Source organism: Ovis aries, chromosome 14, assembly GCF_016772045.2.
Source record: "Ovis aries strain OAR_USU_Benz2616 breed Rambouillet chromosome 14, ARS-UI_Ramb_v3.0, whole genome shotgun sequence".
Lineage (NCBI taxonomy): Eukaryota > Metazoa > Chordata > Mammalia > Artiodactyla > Bovidae > Ovis > Ovis aries.
Window position 1 is genome coordinate 38,591,631 of NC_056067.1, and position 23,698 is coordinate 38,615,328.

General features: G+C 47.4%; 2 protein-coding genes and 1 long non-coding RNA gene across 7 annotated transcripts in view; 2 read left to right on the top strand and 1 right to left on the bottom strand.

The window, feature by feature from the left end:
* Nucleotides 1–866: 866 nt before the first annotated feature.
* DHODH (dihydroorotate dehydrogenase (quinone)) lies at nt 867–16,280 on the bottom strand. 5 transcript variants are annotated; one of them, XM_027978138.3, is made up of 10 exons: nt 16,233–16,280; nt 15,286–15,360; nt 13,920–14,132; nt 11,807–12,006; nt 9,416–9,498; nt 6,662–6,849; nt 5,962–6,075; nt 4,499–4,652; nt 4,175–4,334; nt 867–3,681 (listed from the first exon to the last, which is right to left on the bottom strand). In XM_027978138.3, the coding sequence occupies exons 3-10, from the start codon at nt 14,112–14,114 to the stop codon at nt 3,627–3,629; spliced, it is 1,149 nt and encodes a 382-aa protein (XP_027833939.1). In that variant the 5' UTR covers nt 14,115–14,132; nt 15,286–15,360; nt 16,233–16,280; the 3' UTR covers nt 867–3,626. The 5 variants fall into 5 exon arrangements, with proteins under 5 accessions (XP_027833939.1, XP_027833940.1, XP_004015161.4 ...); XM_027978139.3 differs by having other exon boundaries at nt 15,257–15,360; XM_004015112.6 differs by lacking the exon at nt 15,286–15,360.
* On the top strand, nt 4,207–11,479 carry LOC132657745 (uncharacterized). The gene is made up of 2 exons (XR_009596312.1): nt 4,207–4,363; nt 8,562–11,479. It is a non-coding gene; the product is annotated as an uncharacterized LOC132657745 (long non-coding RNA).
* A 2,566-nt stretch (nt 16,281–18,846) lies between the features above and the next one.
* Nucleotides 18,847–23,698, top strand: part of PKD1L3 (polycystin 1 like 3, transient receptor potential channel interacting) — an 80,764-nt gene continuing 75,912 nt past the window's right edge. The window contains exons 1-3 of the mRNA XM_060397841.1: nt 18,847–18,928; nt 19,810–19,932; nt 22,357–22,473. Coding sequence (XP_060253824.1) covers nt 18,847–18,928; nt 19,810–19,932; nt 22,357–22,473 — 322 coding nt within the window. The remainder of the gene's footprint in view (nt 18,929–19,809; nt 19,933–22,356; nt 22,474–23,698) is intronic.

Consider the following 23,698-nt stretch of genomic DNA (forward strand, 5'->3'; position numbering starts at 1 on the left):
GGGCTCTTCAGGCTCAGCCCTGGCTGGCACTGTTGTTCCTACAGAATGCTCTCCACCTCTACAGGGCTCTGAGCTGTGACCACTAGACCCCATTCAACCACCTCATTTCAGACCAGTCAAGCGCCCAGGGCAAGTTACTAGGAATGCTTTTTTATAACAAGTAATGACAGGACTTCCCTGGCAGTCCAGCAGTTAAGACTTTACACTTCTGCTGCGGGGAACCTGGCTGGTGAAGTAAGATCCCGCATGCTGCACAGTGCGCCGGGGGGCTGCGGGGGGACGTGATGGCACATAGACATCTTATCTGTAAAAGAAGATGGACTTTGAGGGAGAAGAAAAGGAGCTAATACTACTCTTCAGAGGTCCTGTGAGGCCATTTACCTTCATTTTAGCTGTGAATACAGGCCTGGTAATACCTATTTGCAGGGCTTTTGTGACAATTAGAAATAACATTTATTAGGAGAGTAGGATGCACTGAGCCATAACTGCACTTAGTATCCAATCCTCAGAACAGCCTTCCGAGATGGGTCTCTTTTTCTCCCCATTTTACACACTGGGAGACTGAGGCACACAAAACTTACACAAATGCCCACAGCCAGAGGAGAGACCTGCAGGGCCACCTGAGACGAGTGAGAATGGGTGAACCCAGGGAAAGCTACACCCCGTCTGCTGACTTTCCCTGCGGGTCTTAGTGAGTCTCTTCTTTCTCTCAGATACATACACACACACACACACACACACACACACACAGACATGATGTGGCAAGCACTTTGGCTGCAGCCCAAAGTGGCTTGCTAAACCCACAGTTCCTTTTTTCTCTTTCCACCAAGGAAGAGACATAATGAAAGCTATCCTCAATGAGAAAGTAGAGAAAGAACAAGTTTATTCCAGAGCAGTCCTTGAAAATTCCCAGTGTGAAGCAGCCTAGGAGGAAAGGGGCCCTCTCTTACAAAGTTGTGGGAAAGGATAAACTGAACAGTGCTCTCTAATGGCAAGCTGGCAGTAACGATCAACATTCCAACTTTGGCCTGAGCGATAACCATTTCTGGGAATCTTTTCTACAGAAATACTGGAAGAGCCCAAAGATACACAAAAAGAGACACCCTGCCACGTTGTCTGTGACCGAAACACAAAACAGCCTGCCTGTCTACCCACAAGCAAATATTGGTATACCTGTGCTGCAGAAACCCAGAGGGCTGTCAGAAAGAGCAAGGCAGACTGAAGGAATGGACTTTGAAGGACTTGGAAAAAAAGCAAGTTGCAGAATAGGATTTAATTTCCTAGTTATTCTCAACTAATGGGAGATTGGCAGGGGGTGCAAGCAGCAGCACTTTGAGTCTTTTGAATGTCTCCGATGTCTTCCTCCCCCACTCATAGAAAACTCTGCTTTTAAAGGGAAAATAGATGACCTCTGCTCTTGAAGATTTTAAAGTTTTAACAAAATGGTCTAAAATTGTGCATTTAGTCTGTCCAAAATTTTGTTTGTGAGTGTAGGTGAAATATATTGACACCAGAAATAAAAAGCATATATCCATACAACTTTGAACCTAGCAGACTCTCAGTAAGTAATTATCTAGTAAAGATTTTAAAATTAAATAAATAAGGAGGCTGCTGTGATTAGATGGGGCTTCCCAGGTGGCGCAGTGGTAAAGTATCCACCTGTCAGTGCAGAAGACACAGAGACACGGGTTTGATCCCTGGGTCAGGAAGATCTCCTGGAGAAGGGAATGGCAACCCACTTTAGTATTCTTGCCTGGAAAATGCCATGGACAGAGGAGCCTGGCAGGCTACAGTCCATAGAGTCGTGAAGAGTCAGACACGACTGAGCGACTAACGTTTAACAGCTATGGGTATGTGTTTGCAAATACAAAGAAAAATGTCTGGAAAAATCTAGACGGATATAAAAGCTAATTGTGGTTATCTCTGAAATGTGGGATTGTTTGAGGAGGGAAGGAGTGGACAACACTTATTCGGGGACTATACTGTTTAATTTATGAATAGGTATTATTATCATACTAAGATTTTTTTTAAACTATTTTATTTTTTAAATATGTTTGGTTGTGCTGGGTCTTTGTTGCTGCACTTGGGCTTTCTCTAGCTGGGGTGCAGGGAGGGGGGTTGCTACTCTTTTTGGGGGTACAGAGGCTGCAGTAGTCGTGTGGCACGTGGGTTTTAGTGGGTTTAGTTGCTCTGCAGCAGGGGGGCTCTTCCAGGACTGCGGATTGATCCCATGTCCCCCTGCACTGGTATGTGGATTCCTATCCTCTGTACCACCAGGGAAGTCTCCAAGAGTCTTTTTTTTAAAAAAAAGGAAAAAGACCTTTGTATCAAAGGCAGCGTGAGACTGGCTGTTGGTTTCTTGGCAGAGGGAATGGGATGAGGCCGAGGTGAGACAAGAACATGTTATCTCTACGGCAGCTACAGGCCCCTCCACAGAGCCACCAGGAAATAAGTTTGACATGAAGCCTGCACTGAGCTGACGTGACTACACCTGCACTGTTGGCTGTGGAGGTGTGCTGACATCAACAGCACATCCCCGCCGAGGCGTGCGACCTCCCATCACTGTCTGCTTTTTGGTTATGAAAAGGTCAGCATTTCTGTCTCTTTAGTTAATGACCAGACCTCTTGAGCCTCTTGTCTAGCATCTTCAGGCACCTCAAGAGCCTGCCTGCCCAGCAGCACCGGGTCACAGATTGTATAGCAAGGGGACAACCAGCCCATCTTCTGAATTGGGTCTCCAAGATCGCCAGGATGAAATCCAGACCTGTGGTATCTCAGAATGTGACCTGGCGTGGAGACAGGGCCTTTATACATGTAATGCAGTTAAAACGACCAGAATGACCAGGGTCCCTCAGTGAAGAGGTCAGGACCCAAACACACAGAGGGTGGACCACATGCAGACGTGAAGAGGACGGCCGTCCACAAGCCCTATCCTTACAACTTTAATCTACATTTGAAACATTTTCGGCTTCCCTGGTGGCTCAGACAGTAAAGCGTCTGCCTGCAGTGCGGGAGACCCGGGTTCAATCCCTGGGTTGGGAAGATCCCCTGGAGTAGGAAATGGCAACCCACTCCAGTACTCTTGCCTGGAAAATTCCATGGACTGAGAGGCTCCTCAGAGCGTGGTAGGCTATAGTCCATGGGGTTGCAAAGAGCTGGACACGACTGAGAGACTTCACTTCACTTCTGAAACATTTTCAAAATACAGTTAAAACTTTAAATAAAGATAGGATGAAAGAGAGTCCAGCTCCTGGGAATCCAACGGCAGACCCTGGGGGGCAGAGGCCTGAAAAGACCTCCAACTTCTGGGCAAGAGGGTTGCGACTTAAGTGCAGTTTTTCAATGACTTTATTTTACCATGATTTTCCCTCCAAATGTCTACTGTCCCTGTAATATCTAAGGATCCTGGACTGTGTCTCCAGAAAGAATAAAGGACGCAGTGTTTGTCTGACAGGTGACTGAGGAAAGCCTCGCATGGCTTCTGCTGACCATCAGGCTTAGTTTTCACATCCAGTCGGAGGAGGGGCCCTTGTGGTCTGGGAATGTGGTCTCCTCTCTCCACCAGCTTGGAAGGCTCGCTTGATTTAGCAGGACAGTTCCTGATCAGGCTTCCCCGCAACCGGTCCTCACCTCCGATGATCTGCCCCAATGGCGTCTGTGACTCTGGCGAAACCCTGCTCCCTGGAAAAAGAACAAAACCATTTCAGCAAATGAATGGTAAAGGAAAGGCCCGGCTTTTACTGGAAGCCCACATTCAACCAGGCTGCATCTGGTCGGGGACTGTGCCTGCCCCGCTATCCCAAACGCATACCTCATCCCCTCTGAACTGTCTTCACTCAGGAACCTCCCCGGGCCTTCAGACCAGGAAGGGAATCCACTGTAAGTACTGACAGTTCCCTGACCTCAAGCCAGTGTTACCGAATATAGGAATGTGGCCAGAATGCCTTAGGCCTATAAACACCACTGTCTTGGAAGTTAACTTTAATTCTTTGGCACTGTAGGACCTTTGTCAAAAGAGCAACAGGGAAATTTCCCCCAGCATTTGGGGTGTACCCCTCAGATGCTTTTTGAATGAAGAATAGAGACAGGTGAAATCCCCTTGATTGAGTCATTCTGAGTTGGTTGATAACCACATTAACTTTGCCTGGTTCAAGCCACACGTGGCCCCACTCACTTCAAAAGGGCTTCCAGCTCCCGCTTGACCCCGCCCACCACGGGCGGGCCCCGGTAGGTGAGGGCCGTGTACAGCTGCACCAGGGAGGCTCCCGCCCGGATCTTCTCCAGCGCATCCTGCCCGCTGCTGACACCGCCAACTCCGACGATGGGAACTCTGCCTGCAGAGAAGAGCACGGGACATGGTGAGGTAAGGGAGGGCGAGACATGAGAACAGGAGCTCAGTCTGGCTCCAGCCGCAGCCCCCCGCTGAGGGCGGAGGTGTCCCATCACAGCCCCGGAGCCCGCGCACACAGAGCTCTGAAGACAGACACGGAGTCCTTGCCTTGGGTGAGCGCATACATCTCCCGGATGGTTTGCGTTGATAAATCCCTGAGGGGCTTCCCGCTCAGCCCTCCTGGTTCAGAGCGCAGGGCACCCTGGAGGCTGGCAGGGCGACTCACTGTGGTGTTTGTGACGATCAGTCCATCGATGCCCAACTGCAGAGGGAGACAGAGAAAGAGCCCCCTGGTCAGGGCATGACGGGCTTGGAGAAGCTTCCCTGGAGGTCTGAGACAGCGGCGGGCCGGGCGCCCACACCTAAGCCCCCAGAAGCCAGAGCCGGGCCTCGCTCATTATACTTCCTGGGCAAGTGTCAGAATGAGCCTCAACAGGACAGTAACAGCCATCACGTACCAACTGCCGGTATGGTTCCGCCAGGATGGGGTTTAGTCCCTGGAGTAACTCAGTCTAGAGTGTCCTGTGCCAAGGCCTGCAGGTAGTAAGAGGTGGAACTAGGACTTGAAGCGGGACTGCGGGGCTCAGACTGGGTGTGCACTGGTCTCCCGTGACACCGATACCAGGTGTTAGACTGGAGACAGAGCGGCACTCTGACCAAGGCTGGAGGATGCACAACCCTTAAAGCCCGTGCTGGAGGAAGAGGAGGAAGAAGCAGGAGAAAGGGACCCATTCAAACACTGCTTCAAACATTTACTTTCTTCTTACTGGCATATCTCGTTTTATGGCACTTCACTTCATTGCGCTTCACAGATACTGAGTTTTTTACAAATTGAAGGTTTGTGGCAACCCTGCAGTATCAGATGATGGTTAGCATATTTTCAGCTACAACGTATTTTTTAATTCAATGACATACATTGTTTTGGACTTCCCTGGTGGTCTAGTGGGTAAGACTGCTCCCAATCCAGGAGGCCTGGGTTCAATTCCTGGTGAGGGAACTAGATCCTGCATGCTGCAACTAAGACCCAACACAAGAACGTCAGGATAGCCGAGTGGTCTAAGGCACCAGACTCCAGGTGTCTAAGACCCAGCGCAGCCAAAATAAGTAAATAAACAAGTAAATATACTTTAAGTGGAAGGGCAGTTCCCAGAATAGAGCTATCACCAGAGATATCTGCAAGGATCACTTTAAAAAAAATAAAAGGTAGGTACATTGTTTTTTTTTTAGAAGCAATGCTATTGCACCCTGAACAGGCTGTACCAGCATAGTCTGTGTGTCCTGGGAAACCAAGAAGTTCCCGTGACTTGCTTTATTGCAGCGGCAGAACTGAACCTCCTATATCTCTGAGGTATGCCTACATATGAGCAGAGGAGCCTGGCAGGCTACAGTCCATGGGGTCGCAAAAAGTCAGACATGATTCAGTGACTAAACAATAATGCCTGTATGTGATACACTGAATCACGACAGACCAAACCAGCCCCCAATATACCACAGACTGCCATCCAGGCTAACCCAGCTGGTCAGGTGGCCTCTACAGGCTGTGAAGGGTGTCCCCAGGCCCTGACCCTCACCTCTCTCACCACGCTGGCAATATCCTCCTTGCCCTGGGCTGTGAGGTCAGGAGCAATCTTCACCAGGACAGCTGGCTTGTGGGCCACCTTCAGGGCATCCCTCTCCTGCAGCACCTACAGCAACACGGGGCCAGAGATGGGGACCCTGAGCCTGCAGCCACAGTGTGTCTTCACACCAGCTGTCAAACTAAGGCACCAGCAGTTTCTCTTTCTCCTTCTCCGGAAACACCACTCTCAGTTATGCAAACAACCCCATCAAGATAGATCTGCTTCCGTTCTTTTAAACCAAGGAATCCCTGAGAGTGAGTCCCTAATGTCACTGGCATAGGCTAATACATTAAGGTTTATTTAGACTTTTGTCCCTAAAAGAGACAGCAAACACCATCACAAGTACTGTTTGATGAAAAGTCATTCTATCATTCATTCATTCAACGTGCCAGATGCTAGAACAGAGTGGTAAGTGAGAGGGCTGTGGTCCGTGCTCTCATAGACACTGGGGATTAACAGCAGGGATAGATAACTGAACAGTTGATTAATACTGAGCACAATCAGTGTTACATAGGGGATCAGAGGGAAGTGAGGGGTCCTAACTGGTCCAGGTCTTAAGGACAACTGGATAGTAGCGATGCTGAAGCGTGGCCCTAGAGAATGAACAGTAGGTCAAACTAGTGGGGCGGGGCCTGGACATGTAATTACCCACCTTGGTCAGCAGGCGGCGCAGCTCGACCTTTCCCTGAAGGCGCCGCAGCCCACCCGTGTTGGGACTGGACACATTCACCACCAGGTAGTCAGCCAAGGGACCCAGGACTCGAACCCCCTTTGCGTAGTCGGAGGCAGCGTCCACCGAGGTCTTATTCTTCCCCAGGTTTATTCCCAGCGGCAGCCCATCTGTAAATATCACTGGTCAGGATTTTGCCCCCACTCACCATTTCCCACACAATATTTTGAAGCCATCCTTGACCAGCAGCCCATGAACAGCCTAAGGCCTTCCAGCTCCAAATGTGACCTTGCCCACACCAGCTGACAAACCCTGAGCTACGCATGGTGCCCTGCCTGCCGACCTAAACCCACCCTCCACCTTCGTCTGCACAGCCGTGCTGGGCAGCTACTAGGATGTTTCCCTGCTTTGTCGCTTTGCGCCCTTTTTCTTTTTTTAAATTTAATGGGGCATGGAGACATTAGGAGTGCAACTACTAGTGATGAAAATGGTAGGGCTTGTGACCGCAGTACAGCTGGGAAGAGGCAAGTCAACAGCATGCCGGGGACAGCTGCTGACTCTCAGGGGCTGCTTGTTGCACTTGGGTCAAGTGACTGGGTGTGTGGTTGTGAAGAAAACACAAAATTAAAGCATACATATAAAATAGACTGGAAAATATTTTTGATTCTCATGTCTAAAATGAAGAGGCATAACGGTTTTATCACTTCCGTCCTGAGAAGGGACTCCCCTTCTAACTAAGGTGACCGCACATCCCAAGCTTCCAGGCCAGCCCTGAACACTCCTGTAGCCTGGGCATAATTATTCATGCCTGTGTCCCTTCCACTCCCAAAAGTGTTGTCTCAACGTGCACAGTAGGTAATATGGTTACCTTACCCTAAAATACAGGGAATTATCACCTGACTTGTATTTTCGACTTTCAGTGTGTTTCCAAAAGGTATTTTTCTATGTGTGAAAGCAAGGGCTTGTCTGTACTTCATTCCTCCTGGGATACCACCTTATCTGCAAAGGATAAAGTATATTCACGGTGCCAGCTGTTTTTCCCACCAGTTGGCTGAGAGAAGATCTGAGACATCCAGCTAGTTCACAAACCATGTCAGGTCAGAGAGGGTCAAAGACCACCAGCTGGTCCTGCTATCGCACACTGTAAATGCAGTCCCTGTTTTATCACAGCTTGAATGTAAATGAGATTCATGTAGCTAATTTCATAGGTGGAGGGGAGGAGAGGGAACCCAATTAGACAAGTTATATAACAGGGTCTCCAAGCTTTCCAAATCAAGCTAAGATGGTTTGGAAGCTGTAATTTTTTTCCACCAGGCAAACTGGTTTAAGAGAGATCATTTTCATGTAGCCAGTGGGTCTTTCATTAGTAGTCATTTGCCCCAAATGACAACATTTGGGGTTTAGACAAAAATAGCTGAATTGCTCTATCCCCAAAGGGCATCACAGCTTTTAACAATTCAAGTTTATTGGCATGATGCAAGCGATTAAGCTGTCTTCAAGGCTTCCAGCTACTGCTAAACACAATGTGCAGAGCTCTGCTGTGGGATTTTGCTTCACTTCAACAAATGTTAGCACCAGAGTGGGGGCTGAGGGGGTCAGGCAAAGGAGTACAGAGGAGAAAAGTGGTATAAAGGGCACTGTGGGCAATTAAAAGAAGGAAAGGGAGGCCAGGCAGGAGAGGATCACACACCATGCCAGTGCTGTTGTGACCTGCAAGCCCCCCAGGTGGCAAGGTCTACAGTAGAGCAGGGTCTGGGTCTACCAAAGCCAGGGAGTTCCAAGCAAGGCCACTTCCTACTCCCCGAATCAGAGGCTGCTAACTTTCAGTCTTGCTTCTAGAAACGAAGCCAATATCCACAGGTTTTTTTCATCTCACCACCAGGACATCTAACAAGGCTAAACTTCTGGAAGGCATTCCAGAGGGGCCTGCTGAAAGAGGAAGATGGCCGTAGCCTCACCCAACCCCAGAAGTTTCCTGGGAAGATACGGTGAAGACTCTGTGCCAGGACCACTACGTGCACCCCAAGGGACAGCAGGGCAGAGAGCCCCAGGAACGAACATCAGCACCTCGAAGGCGGCCTTCGAAAATGCATGGTGTTTCCAGACCAGTCATGGAGGATACTTTCCCAGTGCTGGAAACAGTTATCCCTGAGTGGGGAAGAGTATGAGCAATGTTAGTGTTCTTCTTCATGTTTCCCTGCAGTTACTAACGGGTCTATCATTAGCATGCATCACTTCTATGATGGAGAGAAGGAGAACAGAGCAGGATGTACGAAGAAGGCGCCCAGGCCCTGCTCCTGTGACCACAGAGCAGCCCCTCTGCACTACTTGTTTCCAGGTCGCCCACTGTGACACAGGTTACATAACAAAGCAGGAACTAAGTGTTATCTTTGTTCAACTGCAAAGTTCAGTTAAAAGCTTGGATGCTGTAGCAGAGCCAGGGAAATTCCTCTGGGAGAGGAGCCCTGAGTTCCACACTTTTTTTTTCTTATTGTTCAATCATGTTCACTTCAAAGCAGGAACTAAGTGTTATCTTTGTTCAACTGCAAAGTTCAGTTAAAAGCTTGGATGCTATAGCGGAGCCAGGGAAATTCCTCTGGGAGAGGAGCCCTGAGTTCCACACTTTTTTTTTCTTATTGCTCAATCATGTTCACTTCACTGGGAATATTCCTGACTTTCTCCCACAAGTTTCCTTCCAACAGCTGGGGAACCGCCCTCTGATGCAGTGCCCGTTACCTTCTGTGAGCCTGGCCTGCGTCTGCTGTCTGGCCCGTAACCTGTGTTCCACCACTGAGAGTCCATGACTGTTAAATCCGTATCTGGAGCACAGAAGAACACAAGAAGAGGGACAAAGTTAGGGCCCTCAGGCAGAAAGCAAAGACTAGAGAGGTGGAGATGGCTCCTTGACCATTTCACCATATGCGTGCGTGCTAAGTCACTTCAGTCGTGATCAATTCTTTGTGACTCTGGACTACAGCCTGCCAGGCTCCTCTGTCCCTGGGATTCTCCAGGCAAGAATACTGGAGTGGGTTGCCATGCCTTCCTCCAGGGATCTTCCCCACCCAGGATCAAGTCCACGTCTTGTTTCTTATGTCTCCTCTATTGGCAGGCAGGTTCTTTACCACTAACGCAGTCTGGGAAGCCCACTTCACCATATATTTGTGACGTAAAAACAAAAGGAAAAATCAGAGTCAGTTCTTAAGACTTCTACAGTCTAAACACCCCGGGAAGTTCTAGAGAACTTGCCAGAACACCATCAAGCACAGAGGGAAAAATTACAATTTGCCAACAAGTCACTCAGCCAACTAGCACTGTAAACAGCCCACACTCAACAACGTAGCTGCCCCCAGACCTGTCTGGATCCAGCCCCTCCTCCTCCCCATCCACTGCTGCCAGGCAGTGGGACCTCACCACTCTGATAACCCATCTTCCCGCCTCCTGCCTCGCCCCACAAATTCGTTTCCTGGAACCCATCCTGCTTTCTCTCACCCAGTCGCCCTCTTCCCGGCCCAAGCCAGATGCTCCTTCACCTGCTGGCGTGCCTGGAGTGCTCTGTACTCGTCTTCTTCTGACTTGGGATGCACATAAAGGCTGCCGTTCCCCTGCCGGGTTACAGTCGTCTCGAGGACAAGAGACAACGTCTTCTCCATCACCTGCCACTAGACACTCCCCGGGGCTTGGTCACTGAGTCACACAGTGCTGCCTACTAGGAGCTTCTGGGAAAAGACCTGCCTCCCCCCATACCCACACTTCCTTTTCCTTTCTGCTCTCTGATGTCCTCAGGTGAGGACAGATGCTTGCAGCTCAGGCTGCAAGAAGCGAAGGCCCACAGAGGTTGGACCAGAGTCTTGACACTATCCCACTACTCAACCAACCCTAGACCTGCCTACTACAGCCTTAATGAGAAAGTAACAACAAACACCCATTACTACTTAAACAGTGAGTAAGTTCTGCAGCCAGAAACACCTAATAGATACATGTACTCACTGACTCTGTTCATTCAGCACCCACCCTGGGCCAGGCACACCTGGAGCCAGGAACACAAGGGCTGGGAGCTCAGGCCCTGCTCTCTCGTGCCACTTCTCACACAATGGATCCCACCAGGCCCCATCATCCTGGCACCCACGGTTATTTGTGGCAGGTGAATTGTAAACATTTTTTACCTGACCATTCTGAAGCTATCGATCCCACCCTACAGGGGAAAGATCAATAACTTAACGTCTAACGCTGGACACTTTCCCTGAAACAAGCACAATGAAGCAGGACGTGCAGCCAAATAACCCTTCCGTACATCAGCCTCCCAGAAGGCCCTTAATGATCCCAAAGGTGCCTCCCAAACCTCCCCCCCCCCCCCCCCCCCACCCCCGCCAGGGAGGCTCTCAAATACTCTTACCAGAAAGGAGGGACTTCTCCACTCTCTGGGTTTGCTGTAGCAAAAACTTCCCAGGGGTCACAAAGAGAAGGGCTTTACACAATCTAGAAGGATCTCCCTTCCTAAAAGCAGCTGTCTATATTGATCATTACCCTTCCCAGTTACTGAAGGCAGGGGCTGCGCTGCCCGGTGGAAGAACCACTAACCACATGCGGCCACACAGAGTGAAGCCTGGCCAGTCAAAGCGAGAATGCTATAAGGATGACATGCTGGACTTCAGAGGCGTGGTGCAAGTAAAAGAAGGTACATAGCCAGTCATGTTTATATTGCGTATATATTCAAAGTATATATTAAGCATTTACAATTAAGTAGTATAATAAATATTACAAATAATGTAGACTATATTATTAAAGTTAATTTTAATTTCACCTGTTTCTTTTTACATTTTTATTGTGGCTACTAGAATACTTTAAATTACACATAGGACTCCATAATATTTCTACTGGACAGAGCTGGGCAAGGGCCCTGGAAGTAACAATGTGGAAAAAGCACACACTCCAAAGTCAAGTGAGCCAACATCCATAGCCACGTTCTCCTGCTTGTGACCTTGTGGACTGTAGCTGTTTGGTAGTCCTCCGAGCCCCAGCATGTATATACATTAGACTGAAATCATAAAACCTGCTTTTACGCTCAACATAATTCCAGAACATTCCAAATGACAGAAAAATGTCCACATCACACGGCCGCTCACCTACCTGTTAATGATAGCTTGGTCTTCCGGGAGGCGGAAGACCCTGGGCCTGGGGTTTCCTTCCTGAGGTTCTGGGGTTACACTGCCTATCTCAACAAAACCAAAGCCCATCTTGTAAAGGCCATCCACCGCTTCCCCATCCTTGTCAAATCCTGCAGCGATTCCCACTGGATTTCGGAATTTATGGCCGAAGACTCTCACTTCCTAGGGAGAAGGAAAGAAAGTCACAGGCAGAAAAAGCCATTCTGGTGTTCCTCAAAGCGTGGTCCCCAGCATGCCTATGTCAGAATCACCTGCCTGTTAGACCTCAGGTCCCGGGGCCCACCACTGGACTAAGGTACCAGTCTTTGTCCAGGGGGGAGGGGAGTGGGGGGCAGAATGGAACTCCGAGGGAATTGATCTTTATCAGAGCTCTCCAGCTGATTCTGATGCCAGCCAGAGTTTGAGAACCATCAGGCTTCATCACCGAGGAGACAAACAGCGTTCCCACCATGGGTTGAACAGGAGACAGGTGCTGCCTTTTCCCATCACAGTTAAGGACTGCACCTTCTTATCCACTATCCTTGGTGGGAGAGAGTGGCTCATTGGTTTCAGCCCCTAGTGGGTGCTATTCTGAAACAGGCAGCAAGATCCTTTCATCATCTTAGTAAGTCAGCCTCCGCTGTGTCCCTCCTCCTCAGCCAGGCGACACGAAGGCCCAGCAGAGCCCCCACGACTCCTGTCCTCGGCTGGGCAGCTCTGATTGCTGGGCCCCAGAACCAGGCTGGGAGGACCAGGTTCTTCCCTGGCAGATGTGGGCTGGATTCCTGATTGTTCATCAGAATGAGAATGATTTGTCAGGTCAGGTCCAACTCCTGAGTGATTCAGGATTCTCACCCTGATGGGAGCCAACAAATCTAGTAGCAAGACAGATACGTTAAAAGGTGGGAAAGGCATCAGCCTATCATAAAACCAGCAGTTGCCAATGGAGTTGTCTCTGTCAGCTGATGTTGCAGGAAAGCCTTTGCTGGGACTAGCAAGGGTCCAGGCTGACAGCATCAGGTCCCAGAAGCAGAAAGAAGAAAGGCCTGCTCCAAAAAGGGGGAAGAACAGATGGAGGTAAGTGTGTGCACGTGGTTCCTCAGGGACTAGGAAGCAGGGGGCCACACTGGGGGCCGCGCTCCAGGAGGGCTCTTGACCCCAGCTGCACGACAGGCCCCCCAGGCAGCCCTCAGTCCTCAAAGCCCAGAGATGATGGTCAGATGGGGCTGGCACCAGTCCAGAGCACTGCGTACAGGTCTCCCCGGCTTTTCCAAAGTTCTCTTTATGCCACTTGGCTTTGCTATGAAAAAGCTACATTAGTAACCTGTTTTCTCTAACCAAAAGGAATCCAAAGAAAATTTTCACTTTTCTGAAAAATGGTGACACACACATCTTCTCAAAGCTGCAGGATGGGAAGTAAAAGAGAAACTAAGACGCAAAGGGAAAATGTAGGGAAGGCTGCTTTGACCAACAATAGTGACTCTACTCCAGAGAGGTCTGGGGGCTTCTTGGTGTTTTCCTCACATTCACATTATCCAAATGTCCCCCATTTGGTATGAGTCTCTTCAATGGAAACTGTCAGGGCTTACATGAGGATGCAGATTCTAGGAGGACGTGGATTCTTCCACTTTGTTTGCTGCAGAAACCCCAGCACACAGAAGAGTAAGGGGACACAGTGGTGCCCATGATTAGATGCAGGAAGGAATGAGGCTGGGGCAGGAGCGGGATGCTCTCCTCAAAGGGCTTACCTAGACATCCCTACATCACATTAGATGCTAGTGATGTTGGCATGCTTCCCTTTTCAGCAGAGGGGACTCAGCTACCTGACACCTTGGTGAGGCAGGGATGGTGGCTAAGGGGAAGGAGGCTGAGCCAGACTCCACGGGTGTGGATCCTGGCTCAGCCACTTCCTGGCCTCGTGCCCTTGGGTAAGTCACTTAACTCCTCTGCACCTCGGTGTTCCTGACCTATAGATGGGGATGACAGTTTGGGGGCTAACTTGAGATTCTGGTTTTCAAAAGGATCAACCCAAGCTGAATAAATTAGGAGACTTTGACCTTTGTGTCTGTCGCACAAGGGGTTATAGGAGCACCTACCAGCATGTCAGAGTCTTGAAACGCGCTGCGAGGAAGGAGCCCCAGGGAGGTGAAGCGAACAGCCAGCCTGTGGGCTGTCTCGGGGTCCAGCAGCCGCTGCAGAGCCGGCATCAAGAGTTCAGCATAGAAGTGCTCATCCCCTGTGGCCGTCAAGTAGGAGGCAAAGAGAAGTCCTCCACCCCCCAGGATCACCATGGCATCCTGGGCCCGCTTCTAGAAAAAAGAGCCAGTGGGATCCCCTCAAGGCCAGGCTGAGGCACCATCTCTAAACCCTTCACACACTTTACAGGCTCACAGGGAACATAATGGCCTTTACATTCAGCCACATTCCTAGCCTTCTGCTAATGCTGGTCTCCTCGTTCCTGCTCACATATTGGCCTCTACCGGCAGAGGCTGTATCTGCATTTCTGCAGACACTCACTCCTCTGCCCCAAAGGACTCCAGGCCAGGGGTTTCAAGAGGGGGAGTATCCCTGGGGCATGCAGTGAAAATTTGAGGAGACTGCTAATAGATTTAGTGAGTGTGCATCAGTAAAGTCAGAAGTGCCTCTACGACTTTTGAAAATCCTACTGACAGTCACTAGGTACAGATCTCTGTTCATACTACCTGAGCCTAGAACCACAGACTATTTCCCCACATAAATACAATCCTGTGTGGTTTTCATCTGCACTGACTTTCCAGGAATGCAATTACCTTGTTGATGGAGGGCTGACCATACTGTTTAGCACAGAACATGAATAAGAATAACTCATCATCTCACATGACATTCCTGTGGCACTAGAGTTTCTAAGTAGAGGCTTACACACCTGACTCACTACCTAGATGACTCATGCCCTAATATTTATGGGTCAAAATATATATTATTATAAATTCGTTTCTCCTTTATATTCCAATTAGCACATTATGTTGACCTTTTAAATTATATAAAGATTGCATTATACATAAATTCCACTTCAGGATGCAAGAGGGTTGCAAAAATTTTTTTTTCTCAGGTCTTTTTTTTTAATTTTATTGAAGTATAGTTGATTTATAATGTCTTAACTTTTGCTGTATAGCAAAGTGATTCGGTTATACATATATATACTTTTCCATATTTTTCCATTATGGAAAATGGGTCATTGGATCCATTATCACTGGATATTGAATACAGCTCCCTGTGCTACACAGTAGGACCTTGCTGTTTAGCCATCCTGTATGTAATAGCTTGCATCTGCCAAGACCCAATTCCCAACCCTTCCCTCTTCCGCCTCTCCTACCCCTTGGCAACCACAGCTCTGTTCTTACATCCAGCATCAGGCCTTCTTGCACCAAGCCCAAACATGCTTATGATACTTTACTTATCACTGCCAGGTGCTGGGTCACTCACTCATTCACCCCATAGTGGCTGTGCACTCAACGAGGGATTCCAGGCTCAAGTCCCTGCCTTCATAAGGAGTACAACCTCAGGAGGAGAGAGAAATCAATGGTCATGCAAACGTACAACAGTGCTCTGAAGAGAAAAGTGATGGGAGAGCCTAACCTAATCTCAGAGGTAGAGAAAGGCTTCCTCGAGGAAGCGTCTTAAAGCTGATATTCAAAGAATAAATAGAAGTTAGCTAGGCGCCAGGGCGGGGACGAGGGTAAAGGCCCTCTACACTCTAGGCAGCAAAGGAGAAAGAGATGCACCCAAGTAATGGGGGAAGGGGAAAGGTTTGTCTGGAATCAAGGAGTGAGGAAAAGTGCAGCTTAAAAATAAGCTGGGGAGGCAGGCAGGGGTCCTGGCCAGAATAAAGTTTTGCGTTTGGTTCCCTAAACAAGGAGGTGACCTGTTCAGCTTTGCCTTTAAGGGTCACTCCTAGCCATCACCATCGATCTAGTATTGTCTACACTTCTAGCCTCCTCCAGGAGACTGTAGGAACGCCCCTCGCGTGGATCCACAGATATGTGAGTGCCGTTACAAAAACCCTGCCCTAGAAGTTTATCTGAAAAGGCTGGCACTATGTTTTACTGTCATTTCATTCCAGGTTGGATCCTGCACACAGTGCTAGGCGGTCCTGTGTTCACTAAGCGTTCCTGTGCTTAGTTCAATAAAAAGCCCACGTGCTCTTACATAGATCTACACTGTTACCATTTACACAATGGCCAAGTACGTGTGTAAATGCACGCGCATGACCATCAGCAGGCGTCTGCAAAGCTACACACTCTAAGAGGCCCCCGCTCTCGGAGCCGCCTCCTGTCCACACCTCGCCCAAGCTAGCCCTTCATCCTCCCCTCGCCTGGCTTCCCGCCTGTGATTTTCCACGCTGCCACATTAGCAGCCTCAGCTGTACTCACTTTGAGCTGCCTCCACGCCATGCTCCTGCCGCCATTGGGCCCGCCTCCGGCTCGTTTCCATTGGAGGAGGTGGAGATGTCCTCTAATCCCCGCCCCTCCGGGCGCCTCCCCTGCCCGCGGAGGGGAAGGCTCCGCTCCGCCCGGAGAGTCTGATTGAACGTTCCTGCACGGGCGCATTCGCGGTGTACACGCCTCTTCCGCCCGCTTGCCTCCCGGAGTCTTTGCTGCGGGGCAGCGCGCTCTAGCTGGGAGGACTTGCACGGCCTTGCAGTATCCTGAGTCCGTAGAGACGACTCCCTGTTGAGTCTTAGATTCTAAGCAACTCTCACCAAGTTTTTGATCGTTCAAGTTAAACATTTTATTGATAAGAGTGTGTGTGCTTTAGATAAAGCGTGGGTTGAAAATGTATATAGGGCACTAAAAGGGTTGAAATGAATTACAGCACCGCATAAGATACCTGAGTTGACTTTCAAAGAAAATTCCATGAACATCAGGTTTCACCCTAAAAATGCCTAAAACGTGAGTGTGTATGCATGTATATATGTTTATAAGGATGTTGGGAAAGTAAGACTTTGAGTTTGTGGGCAGTTTCTGTGCCCACGTTTATTTGTACTTATGATCTCATTTTGGTGCCAAGAAAGAGAACTAGCTAAAGTATATAAATGATGGATGTGCTACAGGTGAAGATCAAATAACATGCTCTATGAACAAAGGTTTTCATTAAGTTAAAGAAAAGTGGTGAGTATTTGAAAACTAAAAGTGTCCTGCACCCAAACAGTTCTTTCCCAGCTCAGACTTGGACTCCTCTGCCCAGAAACCTTCCCCCACAATTGCAAACTGTATTTTCTTGGCATTTGAAACATTTCAGTTTTCTAGTTTCAGTTCCCACTACTGTCCCCCTCCCCCCTCCCACTCCCCACCACAGAATTATTTCTTTGTATAAATGTCTTCCCCTGTCTCCAATGCGTTTTCTCTCATGAATGCCTCTGCCAAGATGCGTTTCATCTTCCTAGATATGGCCCATCCTTCTATGTTCAAGTGCCGGAAATATAGGTTCCTCATCTGAACCCTCATAGGTATACACCATACCTCTCTAGTGGAACTTTCTGCATTTTTTTACATAGTTTATTTTTATTTGGGGTTGTGCTCAGTCTTTGTTGCTGTAGATGGCTTTCTCTAGTTACTGGTGAGCCGTGGCTAGTCGTGGTTCTGGCGCGGGCTCTGGGCGCCTGGGCTTCAGCAGTTGCGACACAGGTTTTAGTTGTCCGGGGCTTGTGGAATCTTCCTGGACCAGGGATGGAACCATCTCCCCTGAATTGGCAAGCAGATTCTTATCCACTGTGCCACCAGGGAAGCCTGGAACTTCTGTATTAACTACACTTATTTTGTCTTTTTTCCCTCTAACTTAAAACATAAACTGATTTAGTTACAGTAGAGGCCGTACCGTGTTTTGTTATACCAATTACTTGACTATTGCAGTGTTTTTCAAAGTGAGGGGTATGTTCTTGGGGTCTACGCTTCAGAGAATTTTGTATTTTGGTGTCCACTTCCTCAGTGATTTTTAAAGTACTGCAGGCATCACGTGGACCATTTGGAAAACATACCGAAACCTGCCAGGCAGTTTCTGTGCCCACATTTATTTGTATTTGTGATCTCATTCTGGTGCCAAGAAAGGGAACTGGCTAACGTATATAAGTGGTAGGTGTGTCACAGGGGACATGCTCTGTGAACAAAGGGTTTTCATCAAGTTAATTAGAGAAAAGTGGTGAGAGGATTGGTTCTTCCCTACAGCGGGAGTCAGTGTGCATGACAAAGTCAAAAGAACCTGTGCGGCTGTAGGCTGGAACCATGTTTATCTGATAAGCGGCTATTTAGTTTGGCAAAATTTGAATTTAAGTGGTTTTCAGTTTTGTTTATATTTAATTTGTATTCATGCTTTCATCAAATATTTATTGTCTGGCTTTTACGATTATGTAAGAGCTTTAGGATAGAGTTTATGCCTAGATTTGTGTATAAATGTATTTAAGAAATAATACAATAATTTAAATCAGTTCTAGGGGGTCTGCAAGAATGGTTTTCTTTTTTAAAGAAACTACGAAACTAAACTTTTAGCAACACTGGCTTAGGTATTCATCACCCTCTATGCTCTTACAGGTTTGATTTAGCAAATAAAGGGCTATTACGATATTGCAAAGCTAAAGGCATAGCCAGTTGTGTAGACACAGGTGGTGCTGCCCCAGCTATGAGGGCCCGTTGCTTTATTGATCCCTAGCATTTGCTTTCAGCCTGTAGGAACGCCACCTGGATCCTTAAAACAAAACCTTTTGTCTCCTTGACAAATGACTCCCTATTTCCAAAAGAATAATAGTAATAAATAAGATGAGCCCACCAAGAATATATTTAAAAGAGCAGGCAGCTGCGGAGCCCCAACACTTTCCATGCTCACAGTTCGCAGTGAAAATGTTCTTCAAAGGAAGAACCTGGCTTTGGTTATACATCACAACAGGTTTTGTTCTAGGGAGTGAACTCCACGGCCCAGAGCAACGCGGAGGGAATAATTGTTTTCAGCTGAACAGCTTTCGGTGCAGCTTTGAGGGAGCAGAACGTTACTGTCATGCTCAGGGAGGACACCTTGCTTTCACCTGGAACCAGGAGGTTCAAGATCTCCTCTGGGACTTTCTGGAAAAAGAAAAGTGGTGGGTCGGGGGAAATTTAACGTTGCCGAGAAAACACCAAGAAAAAAACCATCCAGGTGAGGCTCTGGGGTTTAGTGTTCATGAAGGAAACTTCCTTACTTTTCCTCTGAGATGAGAGAAGGAAAGAAATGTGACTTCTTCTCCTTTTGTATGCAGAGAAATCGGTCACTTTGTTACCATTGTTCTGAAATGTCTCTACTTTTGTGCTCCAGCCTTTCATTTGTCTGTGTCACAAAATGATAAGATTTTTTTTGTCTCAGAGCCTATCAAAAGTTAATTTACCTGCTATTGGACTAAAAGTATTGTACAAGATTCTGAAATGGTTACTTTTTTCCTTGTAAATATCTATCATTCTCAGCCCCATGCTTCCTGACACAGAAGCTTAGAGAGAAATTATTTGCCAGTTGCCTTTCTTACACAGATATTTTCAAACTTAGGCAAAATAATCTTAGGGTCTTAGAGAAAAGCTCAAGGCATTATTACATCATTGGGATTTTCCTGGTGGCTGAGATGGTAAGGAATCTGCCTGCAATGCAGGAGACCAGGTTCTATCCCTGGGTCAGAAAGATCCCCTGAGAAAGGAATGGCAACCCACTCCAGTATTCTTGCCTGGAGAATCCCATGGACAGATGAACCTGGTGGGCTACAGTCCTTGGGGTCGCAAGGAGTCGGACACCTTTGTTGATGTCTAGATAAGTTAATACGAAGCCTTGTGATAACACATCATATGAAAAAATAAACAGTCTATAATTTGTGTGTGTCAGGGGGTAGTCCTAAATTTCCAGCTACTGGAAGCTAGCAAAATTTGGTGTTCATATTTATTTTTTTTCAACTGTTCTATTTTTGAGTATGAGGCTCATCTGGGTCTGGTCTCCCTGCAGCAGATGTCACAGCCCGCCCAGCCACCAAGCCCGCCAGATGCGTCTACCTGACCAGAAGTCACAATCAGACCTCATCCAAAGAGGGCTCTTGCTCAGCGAAGCATTACTTCATTTGCCAAGCTGGTAAGTGATGAAGTTACATGCTGCCAAAGACCTAATTCTTAGAAACTGACTCTTAATAAGGAGAGCATGTGAGAGTATTAGATAGAGTCTGTGAGTGGGCCGTAACGACTTCGTCCTGCAGCCCCTCTGGTCGTTGGGCAGGGTTGTGTCTTGATGGTCCCTTCGTTTCTTGACCTGGATAGAGTGTGCACCCCCAAGTCCTTTCAGCACCTGGCCTTTACTGGGAAGAACAAGAAGCAAAAGAGGAGCATAGAAAGAATATGGTGGATTATAGGGGAGCTTGTTATCAATTCGAGGTTTGCTTCTTCAGAGGTAGGAGGTGAGAATTAAGGGGTAGCTGGGTTTAGTTTGGTTTGGTTTTCACATTAAGCAATGTTCTTCCTGGTAATAGTTACATAACGCACTTATAGCTCGATGAATTCTCAGAGGCCTTATGATGTCTCAGACTGTCTAGGTAAAAGTTCTGTTCTACTTTTTTTAAAAAATCACAAATACATTCTTATTAAAATGTACAGCAGCTATGGATGCTTGATAAAACAGAAGACACTGCAATATTTTTCTATTACAAGGGGAAAAAAAGATCATCTTTCTCAAATACTGGCTATTGAAAGGACCCAGTATTTCAAGTTTACATACTTCTAGCAGCACACCTCTCCTCCTTCACCCTGTCAAGCTCTTTGTGATATTCTTGTCTCTTTGCCGTGATGGCATGCTGCTGTTAATGAGGCCAAGGTTGTGAGCCCAGTCTCTGCAGAAGTCAGGTGCTCACATGTTTCATTCTCACAAACTGCGTCTCTAGTACTGGCAGTCATCTTACAATTGTGAACTGATTTTATCATCACAAGAGTTTATTTCAGCCAACCCATCTCCAGGATTGGAAAGGCAGCCCCCTAATAGAGTCTAAACGATGGTGATCATTCATCCACTTGTCACTCTCCCAAGAGAGCTTTCAGACATTCTCAGCTACTCTTGGTTTTGGAGTGAAAATGTGTTTCCTAATATTATTTTTCTTGTACTTGCAAGAGACTTCTGCTATAGAACATAGAATGTTTCTGCAGAAGGAAATCTTGGACAAAAAGAATTCCATTTATCCAAGCCAGTTCTGCAAATTCTGAGTCTGTGTGCCGATAACTAGAGGAAGTATGTCACCACAGTGGAAAGACTGCACTCAAGAGCCAGGCTTCCTGGGTTCACATCTTGTTTCTCCCACCCTGGACAACCGACTCATCCTCCATGGAGCCCAGTTTCCTTCCAAGGATTGTTATGAGGATGAAGATAAAACAGATTACATAGACTATTAGAGCAATGCCTGATATTGGCTGCCAGATTAATACAGACACAGAGACATTATGTGAGGCCCGAGAAAGTAAGTACTTTCGCCTTTAGAGCCAACCAGTTTATGAAAAGTGAGAGAACTGGAAAACATGTGAAATGGTGCCATGGGAATGTGACCATCAAAATCCAGAATTGGGAGGCTACAGGATAAACAACTCAGGTTTTACAACAAAGACATGACAAGATTGAGGCAGAGAATGAGGAGGACGTGGGAGAGGGCCGCTTAGGAGAGTGGAAGTGAGAATAGACCAGGGAAATACTGTGATTAGCAGGCAGTACCCTCGAAGGCAGACCCCTCATGGTTCACGATCTTGAATTTAAGCTGAGATGCAGTCAACAAGGTTACGTGATTTCTCCAGCTGTGGTCAGTAGCATGATAAGAAATGGCAAATATACAAAAGGGGGCATGTTCAAGAATGCTGTTGCCCACCTTCTGAACTTCTGTCTCTAACAGTAAGAATTACTGAATACAAGGGAAAATCCTGTGCTTAGAATGCAGCTTCTTAAAAATGAACTTAATTCTCTGTTCACACTATTGATCAAGTTGGTGCATTTTGAACTGTTGAATAGTATAAGGGGATGTGACTGTTGTTCTTCAGTTGCTGCTGCTGCTAAGTCGCTTCAGTCGTGTCCGACTCTGTGCGACCCCATAGATGGCAGCCCACCAGGCCCTGCCGTCCCTGGGATTCTCCAGGCAAGAATACTGCAGTGGGTTGCCATTTCCTTCTCCAGTGCATGAAAGTGAAAAGTGAAAGTGAAGTCGCTTAGTCGTGTCCGACTCTGTGCAACCCCAGTTGCTAAGTCATGTCCAACTCCTTGCGACCCCTTGAACTGCAGTATGCCAGGCTCCTTTGTCCTTCACCATCCGCCTGAGTTTGCTCAAATTCACGTCCATTGAGATGTACTGTGTTCCAGAGCAAAAGACTTACTACAGAATTTCTACCTTGTTGTTCTTTGGAAAAACAGCAGGATAGTTATCTTTAATTTGTCTTTTCCTGATGATCACGTACTTGCATGTAGTGATTGTTTTATAGACTTCCAGCTAGAGTTTTATCCAAAACGTTAACTTCTGTATTGGCCTCCAAATAGATTCCTTTTCAGACCAAGATGCCAATTGTGAAAGAAATGGAAACAATTCCCATTCACGTGGGAAGCTCAAGAGGACAAAAAAAGAAGTCATAAGACCGAGAAGCAAAGTGACCTCAGGTAATGTGACATCAGTTGCTGCCTTAATGGATGCACAAGACTGAATTAATGCTGAAATGTGTTGTCATAGCAAGGTACTCAGTTCAGTTCAGTTCAGTCGCTCAGTTGTGTCCGACTCTTTGCAACCCCATGAATCGCAGCACACCAGGCCTCCCTGTCCATCACCATCTCCCGGAGTTCACTCAGACTCAGGTCCATCGAGTCTGTGATGCCATCCAGCCATCTCATCCTCTGTCATCCCCTTCTCCTCCTGCCCTCAATCCCTCCCAGCATCAGAGTCTTTTCCAATGAGTCAACTCTTCACATGAGGTGGCCAAAGTACTGGAGCTTCAGCTTTAGCATCATTCCTTCCAAAGAAATCCCAGGGCTGAGCTCCTTCAGAATGGACTGGTTGGATCTCCTTGCAGTCCAAGGGACTCTCAAGAGTCTTCTCCAACACCACAGTTCAAAAGCATCAATTCTTCGGCACTCAGCCCTCTTCACAGTCCAACTCTCACATCCATACATGACCACAGGAAGTACCATAGCCTCGACTAGACGGACCTTAGTCGGCAAAGTAATGTCTCTGCTTTTGAATATACTATCTAGGTTGGTCGTAACTTTTCTTCCAAGGAGTAAGTGTCTTTTAATTTCCTGGCTGCAATCACCATCTGCAGTGATTTTGGAGCCCCCAAAAATAAAGTCTGACACTGTTTCCACTGTTTCCCCATCTATTTCCCATGAAGTGATGGGACCAGATGCCATGATCTTAGTTTTCTGAGTGTTGAGCTTTAAGCCAACTTTTTCACTCTCCTCTTTCACTTTCATCAAGAGGCTTTTAGCTCCTCTTCACTTTCTGCCATAAGGGTGGTGTCATCTGCCTGTCAGAGGTTATTGATATTTCTCCTAGCAATCTTCATTCCGGCTTGTGTTTCTTCCAGTCCAGCGTTTCTCATGATGTACTCTGCATATAAGTTAAATAAGCAGGGTGACAATATACAGCCTTGACGTACTCCTTTTCTTATTTGGAACCAGTCTGTTGTTCCATGTCCAGTTCTAATTGTTGCTTCCTGACCTTCATACAGATTTCTCAAGAGGCAGGTTAGGTGGTCTGGTACTCCCATCTCTTTCAGAATTTTCCACAGTTTATTGTGATCCATACAGTCAAAGGCTTTGGCATAGTCAATAAAGCAGAAATAGATGTTTTTTCTGGAACTCTCTTGCTTTTTCCATGATCCAGTGGATG

What these genes read in the sequence shown, in the direction of transcription:
- DHODH (XM_004015112.6), bottom strand. Translation starts at nt 16,253, where the DNA reads ATGGCGTGGAGGCAGCTCAAA. An exon ending in TGCGCCGCCTGCTGACCAAG is followed by an intron (nt 6,076 to 6,661) that starts GTGGGTAATTAC and finishes GTGTTGCTGTAG; the next exon opens with GTGCTGCAGGAGAGGGATGC. An exon ending in TTGCCAGCGTGGTGAGAGAG is followed by an intron (nt 4,653 to 5,961) that starts GTGAGGGTCAGG and finishes CTCCCTCTGCAG; the next exon opens with TTGGGCATCGATGGACTGAT.